Raw genomic sequence first — 21,120 nt, forward strand, 5'->3', positions numbered from 1 at the left:
GATGGCAATGACATTATCGGCAGTGTGCAGATGTTACCAATGACCTGTCCTGTCCTACCCTGACTGCATCTGCACATACCATAGTGAGTTATTTCTAATCACTCCATTGTGTGAAACACTCTTTCAGAGAACTAGTACAGACATGATGGACTGAATGGCCTCTTTCTGTACTAGAACAATTCTGCAGTTATATGCAAGTACAGCCATACCAAAAAAAAATGGAATTCACACCATATTATGGAGGAGTGGATTATTTAGAAGTTTAAGCTCTCAACAATCTGGCACAGCAAGATTGCTACCAGCTGACACTGAATGTGTAATTTATCCATTACAACTATTCCAATGTTAAAAAAAAACTGTATAATGGGTATGAATTGTACACAAACACTGAATCTGTGCCACATTAGCAAAACTACTGAGTAAGCCAACAAGATTCTTTTAGATATTCTTTGTGTACTGTAGTGCAGTTCAATTCAGTTTCATTAAAGGTCTAAAGGTAAAGACACTGACCTACACTGCTATGTATTTCTGTTCTGTCAGATGCAACGTTATAAATGTATTACTGTACTTGGCCATGTCTAGTTTAAAAAATGTGTCACATCAGATCTGCTGTAATGATTCAGCAATTAAATGGGACTGAAAGCATACCCAATTTCTGACAATATATCAGTCAGCTGTTTCCTCCTTAATTACATGCAGAAGAGAGGGTGCAAGTGATTACTGGTGGTTGTTAATATTTTAAAAATGAAAAGAAATTGAGGTAATTTGGTTGTGGGAAAGTTGTTTGGTTGTGAGTGATAACACTTACAGATAAAGAACAAAAAAGTATATTCCTGTCAGGGTGAAAGGAAAGGCTGGTAGGTATAGGGAATGCTGGATGACTAAAGAAATTGAGCGTTTGGTTAAGAAAAAGAAGGAAGCATATGTAAGGTATAGACAGGATAGATCGAGTGAATCCTTAGAAGAGTATAAAGGAAGTAGAAGTATACTTAAGAGGGAAATCAGGAGGGCAAAACGGGGACATGAGATAGCTTTGGCAAATAGAATTAAGGAGAATCCAAAGAGTTTTTACAAGTATGTTAAGGACAAAAGGGTAACTAGGGAGAGAATAGGGCCCCTCAAAGATCAGCAAGGCGGCCTTTGTGTGGAGCCGCGGAAAATGGGGGAGATACTAAATGAATATTTTGCATCAGTATTTACTGTGGAAAAGGATATGGAAGATATAGACTGTAGGGAAATAGATGGAGACATCTTGCAAAATGCCCAGATTACAGAGGAGGAAGTGCTGGATGTCTTGAAACAGTTAAAAGTGGATAAATCCCCAGGACCTGATCAGGTGTACCCGAGAACTCTGTGGGAAGCTAGAGAAGTGATTGCTGGGCCTCTTGCTGAGATATTTGTAGATACCTCACCAGATAGTCACAGGTGAGGTGCCGGAAGACTGGAGGTTGGCAAACGTGGTGCCACTGTTTAAGAAGGGCGGTAAAGACAAGCCAGGGAACTATAGACCGGTGAGCCTGACCTCGGTGGTGGGCAAGTTGTTGGAGGGAATCTGAGGGACAGGATGTACATGTATTTGGAAAGGCAAGGACTGATTCGGGATAGTCAACATGGCTTTGTGTGTGGGAAATCATGTCTCACAAACTTGATTGAGTTTTTTGAAGAAGTAACAAAGAAGATTGATGAGGGCAGAGCATTAGATGTAATCTAGATGGACTTCAGTAAGGCGATTCGACAAGGTTCCCCATGGGAGACTGATTAGCAAGGTTAGATCTCATGGAATACAGGGAAAACTAGCCATTTGGATACAGAACTGGCTCAAAGGTAGAAGACAGAGGGTGGTGGTGGAGGGTTGTTTTTCAGACTGGACGCCTGTGACCAGTGGAGTGCCACAAGGATCGGTGCTGGGTCCTCTACATTTTGTCATTTACGTAAATGATTTGGATGCGAGTATATGAGGTACAGTTAGTAAGTTTGCAGATGACACCAAAATTGGAGGTGCATTGGACAGCGATGAGGGTTACCTCAATTTACAACAGGATCTGGACCAGATGGGCAAATGGGTTGAGAAGTGGCAGATGGAGTTTAATTCAGATAAATGTGAGGTGCTGAATTTTGGGAAAGCAAATCTTAGCAGAACTTATACACTAGGGAGTGTTGCTGAACAAAGAGACCTTGGAGTGCAGGTTCATAGCTCCTTGAAAGTGGAGTTGCAGATAGATAGGATAGTGAAGAAGGCATTTGGTATGCTTTCCTTTATTGGTCAGAGTACTGAGTATAGGTGTTGGGAGGTCATGTTGCAGCTGTACAGGACATTGGTCAGGCCACTGTTGGAATATTGCGTGCAATTCTGGTCTCCTTCCTATCGGAAAGATGTTGTGAAACTTGAAAGGGTTCAGAAAAGATTTACAAGGATGTTGCCAGGGGTGGAGGATCTGAGCTACAGGGAGAGGCTGAACAGGCTGAGGCTGTTTTCCCTGGAGCGTCGGAGGCTGAGGGGTGACCTTATAGAGCTTTACAAAATTATGAGGGGCATGGATAGGATAAATAGACAAAGCCTTTTCCCTGGGATTGGGGATTCCAGAACTAGAGGGCATAGGTTTAGGATGAGAGGGGAAAGATATAAAAGAGACCTAAGGGGCAACTTTTTCACGCAGAGGGTGGTATGTGTGTGGAATGAGCTGCCAGAGGATGTAGTGGAGGCTGGTACAATTGCAACATTTAAGAGGCATTTGGATGGGTATATGAATAGGAAGGGTTTGGAGGGATATGGGCCGGGTGTTGGCAGGTGGGACTAGATTGGGTTGGGATAGCTGGTCGGCATGGACCAATGGGTCTGTTTCCATGCTGTACATCTCTATGACTCTAAAAAGATAGGGTGCCTGATGTCGTCTTTCTAATGACCAAGTATCCAAGATGTAACACCATTTTATCTCTTTTAATCGTCATAACCAATTCACTTTAATCATAAGATTAACAAAACATATTTTACAAGAATCTTGAAATAAACAATGAGGCAACTTAGATATAAAATATTTTGTCTCTTAATTTAGATTCCACCCCATCACTTGAAACATAGTTATCCCAAGATAGAACATTTAACCATTTGTCATCCAAAAAATCTTCCCGGTGCAGCATCCAATTGGTTTATAAAAGGTAGAGGAGAAAAGCTGGAATAACTGAAGTAATTCAATAAAAAAATACACAAACCTTACTAGTATGATGTTCCTTCCAAAATTTTCTACTGACAATACAAATTTAGGTTACAAAATTAAAAGGGCAAAACCATGAATACTCAACACTGAACACAGATATGGTGGACGTTTAATCTTATCTTTGGTAACTAGGTCAAGAAAACCTATCACCTCATTACTACCCCAGTTACTAAGGATTGTTTAATACAGATGGACAGTCCTCCTGTAGGGACATTACTGACTTGCCAAAGTTCAATCACCTTCATCTCTACCTTTGAAAAGCTTGACTTCCATCTCATACAAGATGAAAAAAAGCTTGACCACCCTCTCTCTCTCAATTCAGTCATTTTTCCCAGTACAGCTTCATCTCTGCCTCCTCAAGTCTAAGAGGACCTCCCTTCATAATGGCATTGTGGATCTACTGATAGCAAATAGTTTGCAATGGTTTAAGAAGGCATCAACACCATTTTGTCAAGGACAATTAGGGATGGACAATAAATGCTGACTTACCCAACCACACCCCATGAATGAACTTTAAAAGAAAAATTTAACCACATCTCATTTGGCCATGTATGTACATTTTTCTTCATTTTATTCATGTGACATGGGTATCACTGGGGCAGTCATCATTTGTTTCCTGTCTCTAATTGCTCTAATTCATCCACCCGGGACCCTCCAACCCCAGGGCATCAATGTGGATTTCACAAGTTTCCTCATTTCACCTCCCCTCACCTCCAGTTCCAACCTTTCCAGCTCAGCACCGTCCTCATGATCCATCCCATCTGTCCATCTTCCTTCCCACCTATCCACTCCACCTTCCTCTCCGACCTATCAACTTTACCCCCACCTCCATCTACCTATCGCACTCTCAGCCAACATCCCCCCCAGTTCCACCCCCCTCCCATTTATCTCTCCACCCACAAGACTCCCAGCCTCATTCCTGATGAACGGCTTTTGCCAGAAACATTGACTCTCCTCCTCCTCAGATGCTGCCTGACCTGCTGTGTCTTTCCAGCATCACACTCTTCCTTAAGATTACACCTTAACTTGGCATTTTTCTAAAGATTCATTTGCCCACGGAAGACCCATGCACTTCTCCCCCAATGTTGTTAACACAAAACTGTGTTATTTTCTACTAGTTCCCATGTTAGCAGATGCCACTCCCAACATAATGGACCTATCATCGCAAATCTGTCATCACCACTCACTCTCTCAAAAGATATACTTGAATCCTCTGCCACCTTGCAAATTGCTGTTCCAATTCCAAAGTACACCAACAGCACCCCCCCCCCCCCCCCCCCCCAATCCATTACAAACACATTGGTCATGCTATTTGCCCCAAAACATGCCCAATCTTTCTCAAAACTCTATGTTTGAACCCCTCTTGTTACTGCCCTTAACAAAGTCATCAATGACATCCTGTGTGGCAGTAGCTATGGTAAACTATATATACACTCATCCTTCCCAATGTAGGCCTTGTTTTACTACATTAAAGCCGCTATATAAATGCAAGTCGTTATTTCATTCCACATAAGTTACTCAGAGCTGAGCAGAGTCAAGACTGATGGATGTCTGTGCGTGCGTGTAGAGGTACAGATGGTACTTAACTGTATAAAACCACACAGCATACCAGAAAAAAATAACTCAGACTCTTCTTTTCTTTAATTGCTTAACTATCCAACAGGTCATTGGCCCGTTGTCCATTGAGGACCAAGTGGAAACATTCCAACCATCAGTGACAAGTCTACCCCTTCGGGTTCAACTAGTGAGTCAGACTTACTATTTAAACAGCAGCATAAAGTATTGCACACCCGTCTAGCTCAGACATCATATTACTAAACCTGTCATAGAAGCTTGATTTAATTCCAAAATTTCACCTCAACGAAACTCAGATGCAACCTGCATTCCTTCCAGTCCCAAATGCAGATACTCACAAGTTGGTTACGAAGACAACTGCAGATCGGGGTACTCGTGCTAACTAATTAGTAAATAACAAGAGTGAGTCGTGAATAGGACAACACACTTTTATCACCCTCTTGGATGCTGCATTGGACCACACCAATCAGCAAATGATCAGTTAGACTGGTAGACTTCAGCACCCATCCATCTGCAACTCAATCATGACAGACACTGAATCTTGGATGTACAGGCACATTTTCATAACTGGATTCCAGGTAGAAACTTCCTGTAGCTATTGTCCCAAGCTATGAGATTTTCACCTGTGCCACCGACATGTGACTTCTGCACAATGCAATAATGTGTACAGAACAGCTTAGGTCACTATGATGTTCGAGATAGCCAAGTGTAACATCACAAACCCGGCTCATCAGAAGTATCATTGCAGAGTGTGCGGTCATGAAGCTCATCACATCTGTGCTGATGTTAACTCTTCAATGGAAGTTACCACATACTTTACATTATTATTTGTCCAATGAAACTCAGTTTTTCGTTAGCTGCCACCTTTTGCCCATTGCATTACCCTGTTTCGATTCTCCTGAAATCTTCACATTGCCATAATTCCCATTTATTACCAGCCAATTTCAGTATCACTTCTCCTGCACTGTTACCTTTAACCAGGGGTAGCAATCTCATCTTTAGGCGGCATGGTGGCTCAGTGGTTAGCACTGCTGCCTCACAGCACCAGGGTCCCAGGTTGGATTCCAGTCTTGGGCGACTGTCTGTGTGGAGCTTGCACGTTCTCCCAGTGTCTGCGTGGGTTTCCTCCCACAGTCCAAAGATGTGCAGGTCAGGTGAGTTGGCCATGCTAAATTGCCCATAGTGTTCGGTGCATTAGTCAGAGGGAGATGGGTTTGGGTGGGTTACTCTTCGGAGGGTCGGTGTGGACTGGTAGGACCGAAGGGTCTGTTTCCACACTATAGGTAGTCTAAACATCTTGGACTCTGAAGGTCATGTGTTCAAGTCCTACGGCAGAATCTTGAGCACATAATTTAGGCTGACATTTTAATGCAGCATTAAAAGGCTGCATTAAAAGAAATAAGATGTTAAAAGGCTTTCTCTCTCAAGTGAATATCAAACATCCCATGGCATAATATTTAAAAAAGCAAGAGCTCACCTCAAACAAGATCATTGAAAGCAGATTATCTGGTAATTATCTTACAGTTGTTTGTGGAATTTGTTGCATGTAATTTAATTGCTGTATTTCCCTAGTTCACAAAAGCAACTGTTTGTGTGAAATATACTTCATTGACAGTATTGACTTCATTGGCTGTGAAAGGTAAATGTGATTATAAAATTGCTCTTTCTTTCTAACATGGATTCCAATTATTTGAATAAATGTATTTAATTCTCCATCCTTTTCTATAAGAGATCCCCAGTCTTAAATTGCCATTTGTCCTAAGTATGGGACCCCTATAACCACGTTTTGCATCTTCCCATCAATGGCATCGGTTTCTCATGTTAAATTAGTGTTTCATCAGTCAGTGGTGTTGCTCTCAATTACCTTTCCCCTTCAGAAATGCACAGCTAATCGGTAAAATCCATACCCACAGAGATTTTCTGTTACTGTATTACCTACTTAACCGAAAAGTTTATTTTATTCATGTGTCAGAGTAACACTTATTCTTTTAAATGTATCAACTCTCACGGCCCTTGTCACGATCACATATTTATGTTATCCTTCAACAAACCGTAACTTACTTTGAGCACTGATGACTTATTTATGTAGGTGAATGTTGTATGAAATTTGCAAAACATCAATTCATCTCATCCATAATAATGATATGTTTCTAGATAGTAGTCATGATTTGGAGATGCTGGTGTTGGACTGGGGTGTACAAAGTTAAAAATCACACAACACCAGGTTATAGTCCAACAGATTTATTTGAAAGCACACTAGCTTTCGGAGCGCCGCTCCTATGAAACCTAGTGTTTCCTATTAAACCTGTTGGACTATAACTTAGTGTTGTGTGATTTTTAAACTTTCTAGATAGTGGTCAAGATGTTGCAGGAAAATCAACTGAGACATCAATGGAAATCTAAGATTTTCCTCAGTACATTGGGATCTTAAATGTTCTCTAACAAGCAGGAGGGACCTTGGTTTAATGTGCTTTTTGAAACATCTACACTTCCCTTGGCAGAAGCTTAGTGTAGCTTATAAGCACCAATTCTTGGTTTGAGGTCTGAATGAGCAAACATCTGATTCCAAGCAGAAGTGACACTTACTGAGCAAAGTTGATACTCAGTACAGAAATCAAGCAGTGAATTTATGGCAGTAACTCTTAATCTCTTTGTTAAAGAGACTATTAGAATTGCTCAGTTTAATTATAACACTGTCAGTTATTACCAACAATGAATCAAATGTATATTTACTAAGATGCGAATTTAATCACAAGATCTGTTAAGAGAGTTATGGAAATCTATTACACCAAGGCTCAAATGGTTTGAGTCATAGCTGTACTAGTATGCACATTAGAATTCTAACTGCTGTTATCATGACAGATGACTCAGACACCTTCAGTACCTCACTAACTATTGATGCTTCTCTGTTAAGAATCTTGTATTCTTTAGCTGCTCTTTAGTTTCAAAATACAGAGGAACCTCAATTATCTGAATATCAATTATCCGAATGTTGGATTATCCAAAGGGGATCTCAAGGTCCTGATAGAAACATTAAATCAAAGAGCTGTTTCAACCCTGATCTCGTGTTTTGTTTCCAGGTACAATGATTAAAAACGAACTCGGCTTGCTGAAATGTTGCTGAGAACAGTCCTGGACAGTCCAGATACCATCTCCAAATGACTGACGTCCCTCGCGCTCTCTCTCTCTCCCCCCCTACACTTTCTCTGGAGTTCTACACAGGGGTGAATCCTAAACCCCCCTTCCCCAGATAATCTCTCCAACACTGTCCTGTACAGTGTGTGTGTGGGTGTGTGGGAGTGTGTGTGTGCGTGGGAAGGGGGGGGGGGGGGTGTGCGTGCGCTATTTGGAGATTTACTCCACAAAGGCAGCAGCAGCCTTACTGTTGGTGTACAGTCTGGCTGCCCTGGGGTGGGAGGGTGGTTGGAATGGGTGAGGGTGGAATGGGGTGCAGGGTGGAGACGGGTGGGGCCGCAAATGGAGGGGTAGTGTTGGATGGTGTTGGGGGGACAGGATTGGGGACAGGGTGGGAGCGGGTGGAAGGGTGGGGTCTTGCATGCATTGTGCTTTTCCCTAGTCTCCTGAACAGGGAGCAGACTTCACAGAAAACTCCGAGCCCCAGAGGAAATCAATTAACCGAATAATCAATTATCTGAACAAAATAGTGCCCACCCATCTCGTTCGGGTAATCGAGGTTCCTCTGTATAAGCAATTAGCTGAGCAAAAGAAGATAGAGAGCTGGGATAAAATACCAGCACTCTAATTAGCAAGATGTGACTACTGGAGTCCTGGAAAGATCCACTTTGGGCCTCTCAATGTTCACTATAGTGAGTGTTTGTGGCTTAGCAAGTAATGGTCCTGCTTCTCGAAGATCTGCATTCAAGTCCCAGTCTAGATCTCAGGAGCCTCAAAGCGATTGTTTATGATGTAGCGTAGATCGGTTAATAATCAGCCTGCTGATCCTCCCAAGCATTCCTCATTATTTCACGAAACTAAATAAAACTTGAAGATATAAAACAAGACTTCACTTTACTGATGAACAAATTAGATGATGGGAAAGAAAGTCACATATCCCAATTTACTGATGGCGAGATAGGTGGTGTTCTAACAGTTTAGCTGGAAATGCAACATTGCGGAAGGATTGATAGATTAAAGTGAACGGGTAACAAGGTGGCAAATAGATCTCACTGTCAGCAAATGCTAATGTGATGTCATCTGTTTGGGATTTAAAAGGATAGAACAAGGGTATTTATGAATTGACCAAACATTAGAAACAAGGGAGGTACTGAGGTTTGGGGTTCATTAACAAAAAGGCCTATACTGTATAGCGAGAGGGATAGAATAGTGGGGTAAAGTCATGTTTCAACTGCACAAAACCTTTGTTCGAACCCACAAAATACTGGAATTCCCTCCCTAGTAGCATTGCGGGTGTCGTTACATCACAGGGACTGTAACAGTTCAAAAAGAAAGCTCACCCTTCGCGAGGGCAACTAGGGATGGGCAACCAATGCTGCCAGAGCCAATGCCGCCCACATCCCATGAATGAATTGTTTTAAAAAGATCGAGTACAGCCAGCAGATCTGGGTGCCACACTTTAGAAGAATATATTAGCCTCAGTAGGAATCTCAGTAGGAGATTTACTGGAAATATTGCATGTACTCCAATGGCTAAGCAATGACAATTTATAGATTTTTATCAGCCAGCGGTATTAAAGTGATTGACACAAAACATCAAGTGGGAGAACAGCCAGAATCTCACTACCCAGTGGAAAGGCTCAAGCAGCTAAATGGTCTACTCCAGTTCCTATGATCTTAAGCATGTAAACAGGAGTAAAATGTGGGGCAGGGTTGAAAATATTAACTGTAAGCAACGTCAATTTTTGTATTCACCCAGTGCCATTTACAGTAAATTCTTTTTTGATGGTTTGCGTTTATTCAGTTTTCATCTCCTGGACCCTGGATCATGCCTATTTTTAGCACTTTTGTCACAGTTCCCCTGGCAATGTTTTTCTGCAACCTCTACCATCAGGGAGAAGGTACAGAAGCCTGAACACAGGCACCAGCCAGTTTTGAAACAGTTTCTACCCTACTGTTAGATTACTGAATGGACTCACAAACTCTTAACATTTGCCTGTACCTGTGCTTTTGTTTTTGCTGTTTACCTATTATTTACTTATCTATGCCACTTAACTCTGTGATCTGCCTGTATTGCTCGCAAGACAAAGCTTTTCACTGTGCCTCAGTACACGTGACAATAAATTCAATTCAATTCAAAAGCCTAATATGAACATTAAGGTCTGTTTATCTGTAAAGTAAAGGTATGTGCAAATGAAAGGGAACATGGATTGCAATGTCAACTGCTGAGAGGATCTGTGGTGACAAAGACAAAAATCTTGTACAATATTCTTAATTCAGTTTCCAACTTCAAGGTTTGAGAGAAGATTTGTAGCTCGGGCGCTCGTTGTTGTGGTTCTGTTCGCCGAGCTAGGAATTTGTGTTGCAGACATTTTGTCCCCTGTCTAGGTGACATCCTCAGTGCTTGGGAGCCTCCTGTGAAGCGCTTCTGTGATCTTTCCTCCGGCATTTATAGTGGTTTGTCTCTGCCGCTTCCGGTTGTCAGTTCCAGCTGTCTGCTGCAGTGGCCGGTATATTGGGTCCAGGTCGATGTGTTTGTTGATTGAATCTGTGGATGAGTGCCATGCCTCTAGGAATTCCCTGGCTGTTCTCTGTTTGGCTTGTCCTACAATAGTAGTGTTGTCCCAGTTGAACTCATGTTGCTTGTCATCTGCGTGTGTGGCTACTAAGGGTAGCTGGTCGTGGCGTTTCGTGGCTAGTTGGTGTTCATGGATACGGATCGTTAATTGTCTTCCTTTTTGTCCTATGTAGTGTTTTGTGCAGTCCTGGCATGGGATTTTGTACACTACATTGGTTTTGCTCATGCTGGGTATCGGGTCCTTCGTTTTGGTGAGTTGTTGTCTGAGAGTGGCTGTTGGTTTGTGTTCTGTTATGAGTCCTAGTGGTCGTAGTAGTCTGGCTGTCAGTTCAGAAATGTTCTTGATGTATGGTAGTGTGGCTAGTCCTTTGGGTTGCGGCATGTCCTCATTCCCTTTTCTTTCCCTTAGGCATCTGTTGATGAAATTGTGGGGGCATCCATTTTTGGCGAATACATTGTATAGGTGTTCTTCTTCCTCTTTTTGCAGTTCTGGTGTGCTGCAGTGTGTTGTGGCCCTTTTGAACAGTGACTTGATGCAACTTCTTTTGTGTGTGTTGGGGTGGTTGCTTTCGTAGTTCAGGACTTGGTCTGTGTGTGTGGCTTTCCTGTAAACCTTTGTGGTGAATTCTCCGTTTGGTGTTCTCTGTATCATCACGTCTAGGGATGGGAGTCGGTTGTCCTTTTCTTCCTCTCTAGTGAACCTGATTCCTGTTGATGATCCGGTGTGTGTTTTCTATTTCTGTGTTTTTCATGATTAATGATTACAAAGACTATTGGACAACACTACTATTATGGGACAAGCCAAACAGAGAACAGCCAGGGAATTCCTAGAGGCATGGCACTCATCCACAGATTCTATCAACAAACACATCCACCTGGACCCAATATATCGACCACTGCAGCGGACAGCTCGAACTGACAATCGGAAGCGGCAGAGACAAACCACTATAAATGCCGAAGGAAACAACACAGAAGTGCTTCACAGGAGGTTCCCAAGCACTGAGGATGTCACCTAGATAGGGGACGAAACATCTGCAACACAAATTCAGCGAACAGAACCACAACATCAGTTTCTATCTTTCTGTGTCTTGTAGAAGCATTTCAACATTGTTACTCTATAGTGTATCCATCCAGTCCACAGCAGAATGATTTGGCCTAAATATGTATCTATATTGAAGAAACAACTTCCACACCGATGTGTAAATTTAAGGACTGTTTTTGCCACCAGAATTTGGGTGTGCAGAATTGTTCAGCCAGCCTCTCCCATTCAATAAGACTGTAGCTGATCAGATCTTAACTCTACATTTCCCCAATAATCTTTCATCACCATGGTAATGAGGAATGTATCTACATCTGCACTGAAAATTGAAAATGAGATTCCACATTAACTTCTTATTGAAAGGCAGTCAATGAGTTTATGCACTTCTTGCACATTTTCATGTTTACGTTTAATCATTCGAAAGGTGATCTGACCTCCTCCAAATGTATCGGAGTGTCATATCGAAAGATGGATCTTTCCTCTCCACAGGAATACCTCAGCTATCAAAGAAATCCACAAGGTTCAGACTTTCTCTGACCAGATATACTCTGCATGCTTCAGATTTCATACCGCTGGGGTACACTCTTGTTAAAAAAAAAATCACATTGCAGTGGAGATAGACATTGATATAAGTGGCCAGCTGTGACCATGAACCACATAAGCCCTTACCCAATCCCATTTCCAACCCCCATGAAAATGGGAATTGCCAGATTGAGACTTGCAATTTCCAGGATTATCTGCCATTCTCACCATAACAAAGGTAGTTTACTTTGTAGCAAAAGTCCAGGTCAAAAGGCTAGTATCTGATTTTACTGATATATTAAGGACAAAAGGGTAACGAGGGAGAGAATAGAGCCCCCCAAAGATCAGCAAGGCGGCCTTTGTGTGGAACCACAGAAAATGGGGAGATACTAAATTAATACTTTGCATCAGTATTTACTGTGGAAAAGGATATGGGAAAAAAAGACTGTAGGGAAATAGATGGTGACATCTTGCAAAATGTCCAGATTACAGAGGAGGAAGTGCTGGATGTCTTGAAACGGTTAAAGGTGGATAAATCCCCAGGATCTGATCAGTTGACCTGAGAACTCTGTGGGAAGCTAGAAAAGTGATTGCTGGAACTCTCGCTGAGACATTTGTATCATCGATAGTCACAGGTGAGGTGCCGGAAACCTGGAGGTTGGCAAACGTGGTGCCACTGTTTAAGAAGGGCGGTAAAGACAAGCCAGGGAACTATAGACCGGTGAGCCTGACCTCGGTGGTGGGCAAGTTGTTGGAGGGAATCCTGAGGGACAGGAGTACATGTATTTGGAAAGGCAAGGACTGATTCGGGATAGTCAACATGGCTTTGTGTGGGGAAACATGTCACACAAACTTGATTGAGTTTTTTGAAGAAGTAACAAAGAAGATTGATGAACGCAGAGCAGAAGATGTGATTTATATGGATTTCAGTAAGGGGTTCAACAAGGTTCACCATGGGAGACTGATTAGCAAGGTTAGATCTCATGGAATAAAAGGAGAACTCGCCATTTGGATACAGAACTGGCTCAAAGGTAGAAGACAGAGGGTGGTGGTGGAGGGTTGTTTTTCAGGCTGGAGGCCTGTGACCAGTGGAGTGCCACAAAGGATCGGTGCTGGGTCCTCTACTTTATGTCATTTATATAAATGATTTGGATGCGAGCATAAGTGGTACAGTTAGTAAGTTTGCAGATGACGCCAAAATTGGAGGTGTAGTGGACAGCGAAGAGGGTTACCTTAGATTACAACAGGATCTGGACCAGATGGGCCAATGGGCTGAGAGGTGGCAGATTGAGTTTAATTCAGATAAATGAGGAGCTGCATTTTGGGAAAGCAAATCTTACCAGGACTTATACACTTAATGGTCAGGTCCCAGGTATTGTTGCTGAACAAAAAGACCTTGGAGTGAAGGTTCATAGCTCCTTGAAAGTGGAGTTGCAGATAGATAGGATAGTGAAGAAGGCATTTGGTATGCTTTCCTTTATTGGTCAGAGTACTGAGTATAGGTGTTGGGAGGTCATGTTGCAGCTGTACAGGACATTGGTCAGGATATCTGGTCGGCATGGACAGGTTGGACCAAAGGGTCTGTTTCCATGCTGTACATCTCTATGACTCTATGTGTTTACCCATTCCCAAAAAATGGCAGATTAGATTTATCATTTTAGAAAGGTGCTCAGAGCACAGGGATAATTGTAACACTTAGTGCTTCTCTGAGATTAAATGCTGAGAGCTCATAGTGACAAGTGATACCCTATCTTCAATTTACTCAGTTGATAAAAAAATTTGCGAAGACTAACGGATGTAAATCAGCATCTAGCAAAGAGAAGGTTGCTGTTCCCTGGTAGATCAGTAGAGTTCCTTGGGAATTTTCTCTGCTTTTCTTCATAGCAACAGCCATTTATGGAAATAGGCTAAGTAGCAAAAATGAATTCTTCCAATCTTAGTGTATGCAGTCAGCTTGCTGTCAACTCAGTTAGATTGGAGGTAATCTATGAAAGGAAGAACCATATTAGCAGAGTTATTACTGACTGGTCAAATATGCCATGCTTAGGGTGGATTGGAGGGGATTCAGCTGTATCCACATTAGCACTCAGTTTCTGCAGGTTGCCTGTTGGATCACTTCCAATTTGTACTAACTTTAACCATTCATTTGTCAATGTGAATGCTATATGCAGATAACTATTTAATATCATTTAACTTGCATTAGTATTAAAAGGGTCTCTTGGACATGCTGCCTAATTGGAGATCCCTTGGCCCAGCAGATCTGTGCCAAAGCAATCCAAAATTAATCTTACTACTAGACAAAAAAAAAACCCACAAGAACTGCGGGTGCTGGAAATCTGAAACAAAAACTGAAATTGCTGAAAAATCTCAGCAGATCTGGCAGCATCTGTGGAGAGAAATCAGAGTTAACACTTAAGGTCTATTGACCCTCCTTCAGAGCAGGGTCACTGTACCCAAAACATTAACTCCAATTTCTCTCCACAGATGCTGCCAGACTTGCTGAGATTTTTCAGCAATTTCTGTTGCTGTAATCCCATTCCCTGCTTTCTCCATTTCCAGGAAAAGGGCATAAGAGAATAGGTTGTCCTTTTAAGGGGTCGTCAGAGGGTGGGCGAGAGTCCTGGTTGAAGAAGGGCTTATGCCCAAAATGTCAATTCTCCTGCTCCTCGGATGCTGCCTGGCCTGCTGCGCTTTTCCAGCAACACACTTTTCAACAATAAGAGAATAGGTGCCAGTATTATAAACTGACAGTAGCCTCTGATACAAATTACGACGGAACAGCCAACACGTCACTTGACTCAGGTTTTTACTGTGAGGCAAGCACGTTTTAAAGTAACTATGATAAAATGAGACCATCTTCTTTACCTTGATGTAAGTCACTTATATATAGCACACTGTTAAATGAACTTAAGGATAATGCTTTTTAACGTACAGTATTTTGAACAGATCGACTAGATAAGGCCACACAGATTAACGTAGTGATCCAGAGTTCAAACATCATCAGAGATCTTAAGTTCTCAATGAAGTTCAAAACTCCTACTAAGTTAACAGAATCCAATTCTTGACTTTTTTCCAAATAAAATCTAATCTCCACTGAAAGCAGCATTCCTTTGAAATGAGTCTAGAAGAATCAGTTCCAAGTGAAAGACACACCATTGAAGCTGGTTACTTATAAATATGACAGATGTGTCCTTCAAATACAATTCCAGCCTGTAAATGAGACATCTGCTTAATATTTCAATTTTAATTCGTGTAAGTTGTGCTTTTATGTATTTAACTTCCACTTACCTTTCACTGGAAAAAGATTCTGGTCTGTGTATCCTTTCAAATCTCCATTGGCATTAATTATTGCAACCTAAAGAGGGGGATAGAGGATGGAATAGCATACCATTAGGAATGGCAAGGTTCTTTGCAACTTCTTGGTTATCCATTCTCAGGGTATTTTTCTGTATTCTGAAATACTGAATAATTTGCACATGAACTAAGTGATTTAGCTATATGATTTAAATAAATTGAGGAAAACTGCTAAGACCAAGGATTGTACAGCTGGAGGAAGTAACACAAACAGGGAGGGCTTGGCCATAGAATTTGAATTTGAAGATGAAAGTTTTAAAATTGAGGATAGAATCATAGAGTCATAGAGCTGTACAGCACGGAAACAGACCCTTCAGTCCAACTCATCCATGCTGCCCAAATATTCTAAGGTAATCTAATCCCATTTGCCAGCACTTGGCCCATATCCCTCCAAACCCTTCCTATTCATATACCCATCCAGTTGCTTTTAAGTGTTACAATTGTACCAGCCTCCACCGCTTCCTCTGGCTGTTCATTCCATACACATACCACCCTCTGTGTGAAAAAGTTGCCTCTTAGGTCCCTTTTATATCTTTCCCCTCTCACCCTGAACCTATGCTCTCTAGTTTGGGACTCCCTTGCCCCGGGGAAAAGAGCCTATCCATGCCCCTCATGATTTTATAAACTTCTATAAGGTCACCCCTCAGCCTCCAATGCTCCAGAGAAAACAGTCACAGCCTATTCAGCCTCTCCCTATAGCTCAAATCCACCAACCCTGGCAACATCCTTGTAAATCTTTTCTGAACCCTTTCAAGTTTCACAACATCCTTCTGAGGGGAAGGAGACCAGAATTGCATGCAATATTCCAACAATGGCCTAACCAATGTCCTGTACAGCAGCAACGTGACCTCCCAACTTCAATATTCAATGCTCTGACCAATAAAGGAAAACATACCAAATGCTTTCTTCAATATCCCAACTACCTGTGACTTTACTTTCAAGGAGCTATGAACCTGCACTCCAAGATCTTTTTGTTCAGCAACACTGCCTAGGACCTCACCATTAAGTGTATAAGTCCTGCTAAGATTTGCTTTTCCAAAATGCAGCACCTCACATTTATCTCAATTAAACTCCCTCTGCCACTCCTCAGCTCATTGGCCCATTTTATCAAGATCCCGTTGTAATCTGAGGTAACCTTTTTCACTGTCCACTACAGCTCAAATTTTGGTGTCATCTGCAAACTTACTAACTATACCTTCTATGTTCACATCCAAATCATTTACATAAATGATGAAAACTAGTGGACCCAGCTCCGATCCTTGGGCACTCCACTGGTCACAGGCCTCCAGTCTGACAAACAACCCTCCACCACCACCCTCTGTCTTCTACCTTTGAGCCAGTTCTGTATCCAAATGGCTAGTTCTCCCTGTATTCCGTGAGATCTAACCTTGCTAACCAGTCTCCCATGAGGAACCTTGTTAAAAGCCTTACTGAAGTCCATATATATGATGTCTACTGCTCTGCCCTCATCAATCCTCTTTGTTACTTCTTCAAAAAACTCAATCATGAGACATGACCTCCCATGCACAAAGCCATGCTGACTATCCCTCATCAGTCCTTGCCTTTCCAAGTACATGTATATCCTGTCCCTCAGGATTCACTCCAACAACTAGCCACCCACCGATGTCAAACTCACCAGTTTATAGTTTCCTGCCTTTTCCTTACCACCCTTTCTTAAACAGTGGCACCACGTTCGCCAACCTCCAGTCTTCGAGCACCTCGCCTTTGACTATCGATGATACAAGTATCTCAGCAAGGGGCCCAGCAATCACTTCTCTAGCTTCCCACAGGGTTCTCAGGTCAACTGATCAGATCCTGGGGATTTATCCACTTTTATGCATTTCAAGACATCCAGCACTTCCTCCTCTGTAATATGGACATTTTTCAAGATGTCACCATCTATTTCCCCACATTCTATACCTCCCATATCCTTCTCCACAGTATACACTGATGTAAATAACTCATTTAGTAACTCCCCCATCTCCTGCAGCTCCACACATAGGCACACGGGCCCTATTCTCTCCCTAGTTGTCCTTTTGTCCTTAATGTATTTGTAAAAACCATCTGGATATCTCCTTAACCCTATTTGCCAAAGCTATCTCATGTCCCGTTTTTGCCCTCCTGATTTCCCTCTTAAGTATACTCCTCCTGTCTTCTAAGGATTCACTCAATCTCTCCTGTTTATACCTTACAAATGCTTCCTTCTTTTTCTTAACCAAACCCTCAATTTCTCTAGTCATCCAGCATTCCCTACATCTCCCAGCCTTTCCTTTCACCCTAACAGGAATATGTCTCTAGACTTGTGTTATCTCATTTTTGAAGGCTTCCCATTTTCCAGCCGTTGCTTTACCTGCGAACATCTGTTCCCAATCAGCTTTTGAAAGATCTTGTCTAATACCCTTGAAATTAGCCTTCCTCCAATTTAGATCATCAACAGTTAGATCCGGTCTATCCTTTTCCAACACTATTTTAAAGCTAATAGGATATACTGGACCAGGAGTCAACATAGGTCAGCAAGCACAGAGTGGAAATGTGACTTGGTGCAAGTTAGGATATGCCTTAGAGTTTGGGATGAGCTTGGGTTTTGAGGGGGCAGCAGAAAAACAATAGCTGAACACACATTTTACAAAGTTTTGCTGTCAAAATGGTCAGTTTGGACAATATTGTTTAAAAACAAAATTGGAGCTATGAAAACACACGTGTTTCCGAGGTCATGCTGTGATAATGTCTAAGCTCTAAGTTTCCTTGGTGGGTGGGAGAGTTAAAAAAGGAAGTTGCAGGTTGCAGTCCACAAGCTTAAAATACAGTGTTTCAAAATCAACAGTACAGCTACACAAACCCACTTTTCCAAAACTGCAGCACCAATTTACATTCAACCAAGCTTTTTGTCCATATCTAATATGATTAGATTAGATTCACTCCAGTGTGGAAACAGGCCCTTCGGCCCAACCAGTCCACACTAACCCTCCGAAGAGTAACTCACCCAAACCCCTTTCCCTCTGACTAATGCACCTAACACTGTGGGTAATTTAGCATGGCCAATTCACCTGACCTGTATATCCTTGGACTGTGAGAGGAAACCGGAGCACCCGGTGGAAACCCAGGCAGACACGGGGAGAATGTGCAAACTCCACACAGACAGTCGCCCGAGGCTGAAATCAGACCTGGGACTCTGGTGCTGTGAGGCATCAGTCCTGACCAATGAGCCACCATGTATTCTGCTACACTAGCTCTGGCCAAATCAAAGACTCATATTCTACAACTTGGCCAACGTGAAGCAAAGTTATTTGAATTTTAAAAATTGGTTTCACTGAGAATGTGTTTGCTTTTGCACACATGTACCTTTCCATTATAGCAGCTACCAAAATAATGTAGTCAACTGCAAATTATCAAAGTTTAATTAACCCCATTGCATACATTCACCAATAGGCCTTCACTTGAAACCTCAAAAGTTACCACACGATATAACCTTTGTTAAAGGACGTATAGTTACACATTCTTCACTAGCAGAAACTGAAATTATCTAAATAATACCAATTTATTTGAAAGAAGATAAGAGGAAAAAATGTGCACTAGTAGGCAGGTGTGAGCAACGGAAGATATGTCTGGATGCAGCTGGGTTCAGTCTAATGTTAAAAACACAAGTCTTCAGGACGTATAATTTTTAGCTCCTCGAACCCATCATTATCATGAATCAAGATTCAGGTTAACAGTAACAATCCCTCTCATGTTTAATTGGTCTGTAAGCGGGACTGAGCAGATTATCTCTCTGAAGATGACAAGGGAAAATACATTGTTTATTTCAACTTTTCAAAAAATAAGTTTTGTAGGAAGTACTTAAGCAGTTAAACAGTAATACTGATAGAGGTATATCCTGTTTTCAGTAAGTGATAATGCATGATTTGGCTGAACAGATAGAAAACCTTAAGGGAAAACATTCTATGGGAATAGATGAATGGAGAAACAGATATTTTTAATTTTCAATAAGGTTATCTTAGTATTGAAGAAAGTTGCCAACTAGCCTTACAACTTGGTTCTTTATTGTTAACTGAATCTCAAGTGCTAGAACAATTTAGCTGTGGTTAACCTTAATTGCAACTTCCACTGAATTAATGCTTACACAAAAAAAAATTTAAATCGCTTGACTGGCACAAACCAGTTTGAACAAAACACACTCAGTACCTCAATTTAAGACTTCAGTTTACACAATTATTTTAACAGCCAACACTAACAATGGTTCAAGAGGTTAGGCAGTTTAAATTAATAAATTAAGCAACACTGTATAATGTGTGAATTAGATGGTCTTCGAGTCATGTACTGAGATGTGTCTGATAAATTTATGGATGGATTAAAATGATTGGGAACATACAACTTAAAAGTAAAGGCAAGGCAATCACAAAAGAGAGACTGCACTGTTCTTCACTTTTTCGGCTTTTCTCATTTTCTTCCCACCTTTTCTTCAAAAGCAATGTTACGAAATGTATTTCTAGAATTCCAAATGAAATCTTTGCTCAGAAGGTTTTCCTTCACATACAAGCCTAAATAGAAAGCATCCATTGGTTGCAATCACGAACTGTTCCATTTGACTAGTTTGCAAAATTAAATCAGAAATATGCAGCAGGTTTCGTTTATCTTCTCCTCAACAGAAGGGCTTTTTCCCCCTTTTTTAAAATTAAAAGGACGTGAGCATCACTGGTGGTCTGTGTGGTCCTTGAGAATGGGGTGATGAGCTGTCTCTTCAAGTGCTGCAGTCCACGTGCTGTAGATTGGCCCACAATGCTCTAGAGAGAAATTCTAGGATGTTGACCCGGTAATACTGAAAGATTGGCAACATATTTCTAAGTCAGGATGGTAAGTGGCTCGGAGGGAACACCATTGCAAGTCCCCATCTGCCCTTGTTCCTTCCAGATAGATGTGGTTGTGGCTTTAGAAGGTGCTGACTAAGGATCTTTGGTGAATGCTATCAATTCAGGGTCATTAACATTCTGTGGGTCTTCACGCGTCTGAACAGACCAATTTTTGACCTGCTGGTACTTGAGCACAGGGACTAGGGCACCCCATAAGACAGTGGGATACAGACTATAGGATGTTCTTCCTTTCCTTCTCTGCTGCTGCTCGGTCTCATCATTAAACAATTGGATCCAAAGTTTGATGCACAAGTTGTCAATGTTTTGAAAGATTATAGGACTCTCCTTCCTGCCATCAATGTCAACTAACCTCTCCTTGAAGCATGGTATCAATGCATCTTTGTAGTGATTTATTTTACTTTCCTTAGAACATTGCCATTTGAGAGTTGAGAAACCAAGACCCAGTGGGAGACACTCATTAACCATCCAGATAAAGCATCCAAGTGCATTGTAGTTGAGCTGGCAGGGTTTCTGCCTGACTCCTTGTGGAGCTGGCTTCATGAAAGACAAGGATTTTTGAAGGAGATACTCTGGGATATGTTGAGCACTTCCCATATCATTGAAACCACTTCTTTCAAAAGATTCAACGCTGCATCAGCCATGCCATCTCATTCCTGGACAAGTTACAGCTAGTGGTTGACAAGAAAGCCCTCTACAAGTCAACTAAAGCCCTGGCATATGGAACTGTTGTCATTACCACAACATTGTACTACAGCAAGACCTGGACCATGTATCAATGACATACAAATACGCCAGAGAAATTCCACCAAAAATGCCTGAGTCGTATCCTCGGGTT

At 41.7% G+C, this 21,120-nt stretch overlaps 1 protein-coding gene across 3 annotated transcripts in view; it reads right to left on the reverse strand.

The window, feature by feature from the left end:
• Positions 1 to 21,120, reverse strand: part of LOC140478686 (transcription factor Dp-2-like) — a 201,957-nt gene that overhangs the window by 139,212 nt on the left and 41,625 nt on the right. For all 3 annotated transcript variants that reach the window (XM_072571960.1, XM_072571959.1, XM_072571961.1), the window contains exon 3: positions 15,352 to 15,418. In XM_072571960.1, coding sequence (XP_072428061.1) covers positions 15,352 to 15,418 — 67 coding nt within the window. The remainder of the gene's footprint in view (positions 1 to 15,351; positions 15,419 to 21,120) is intronic.

This window comes from Chiloscyllium punctatum, chromosome 6 (assembly GCF_047496795.1).
Source record: "Chiloscyllium punctatum isolate Juve2018m chromosome 6, sChiPun1.3, whole genome shotgun sequence".
Classification (NCBI taxonomy): Eukaryota; Metazoa; Chordata; class Chondrichthyes; order Orectolobiformes; family Hemiscylliidae; genus Chiloscyllium; species Chiloscyllium punctatum.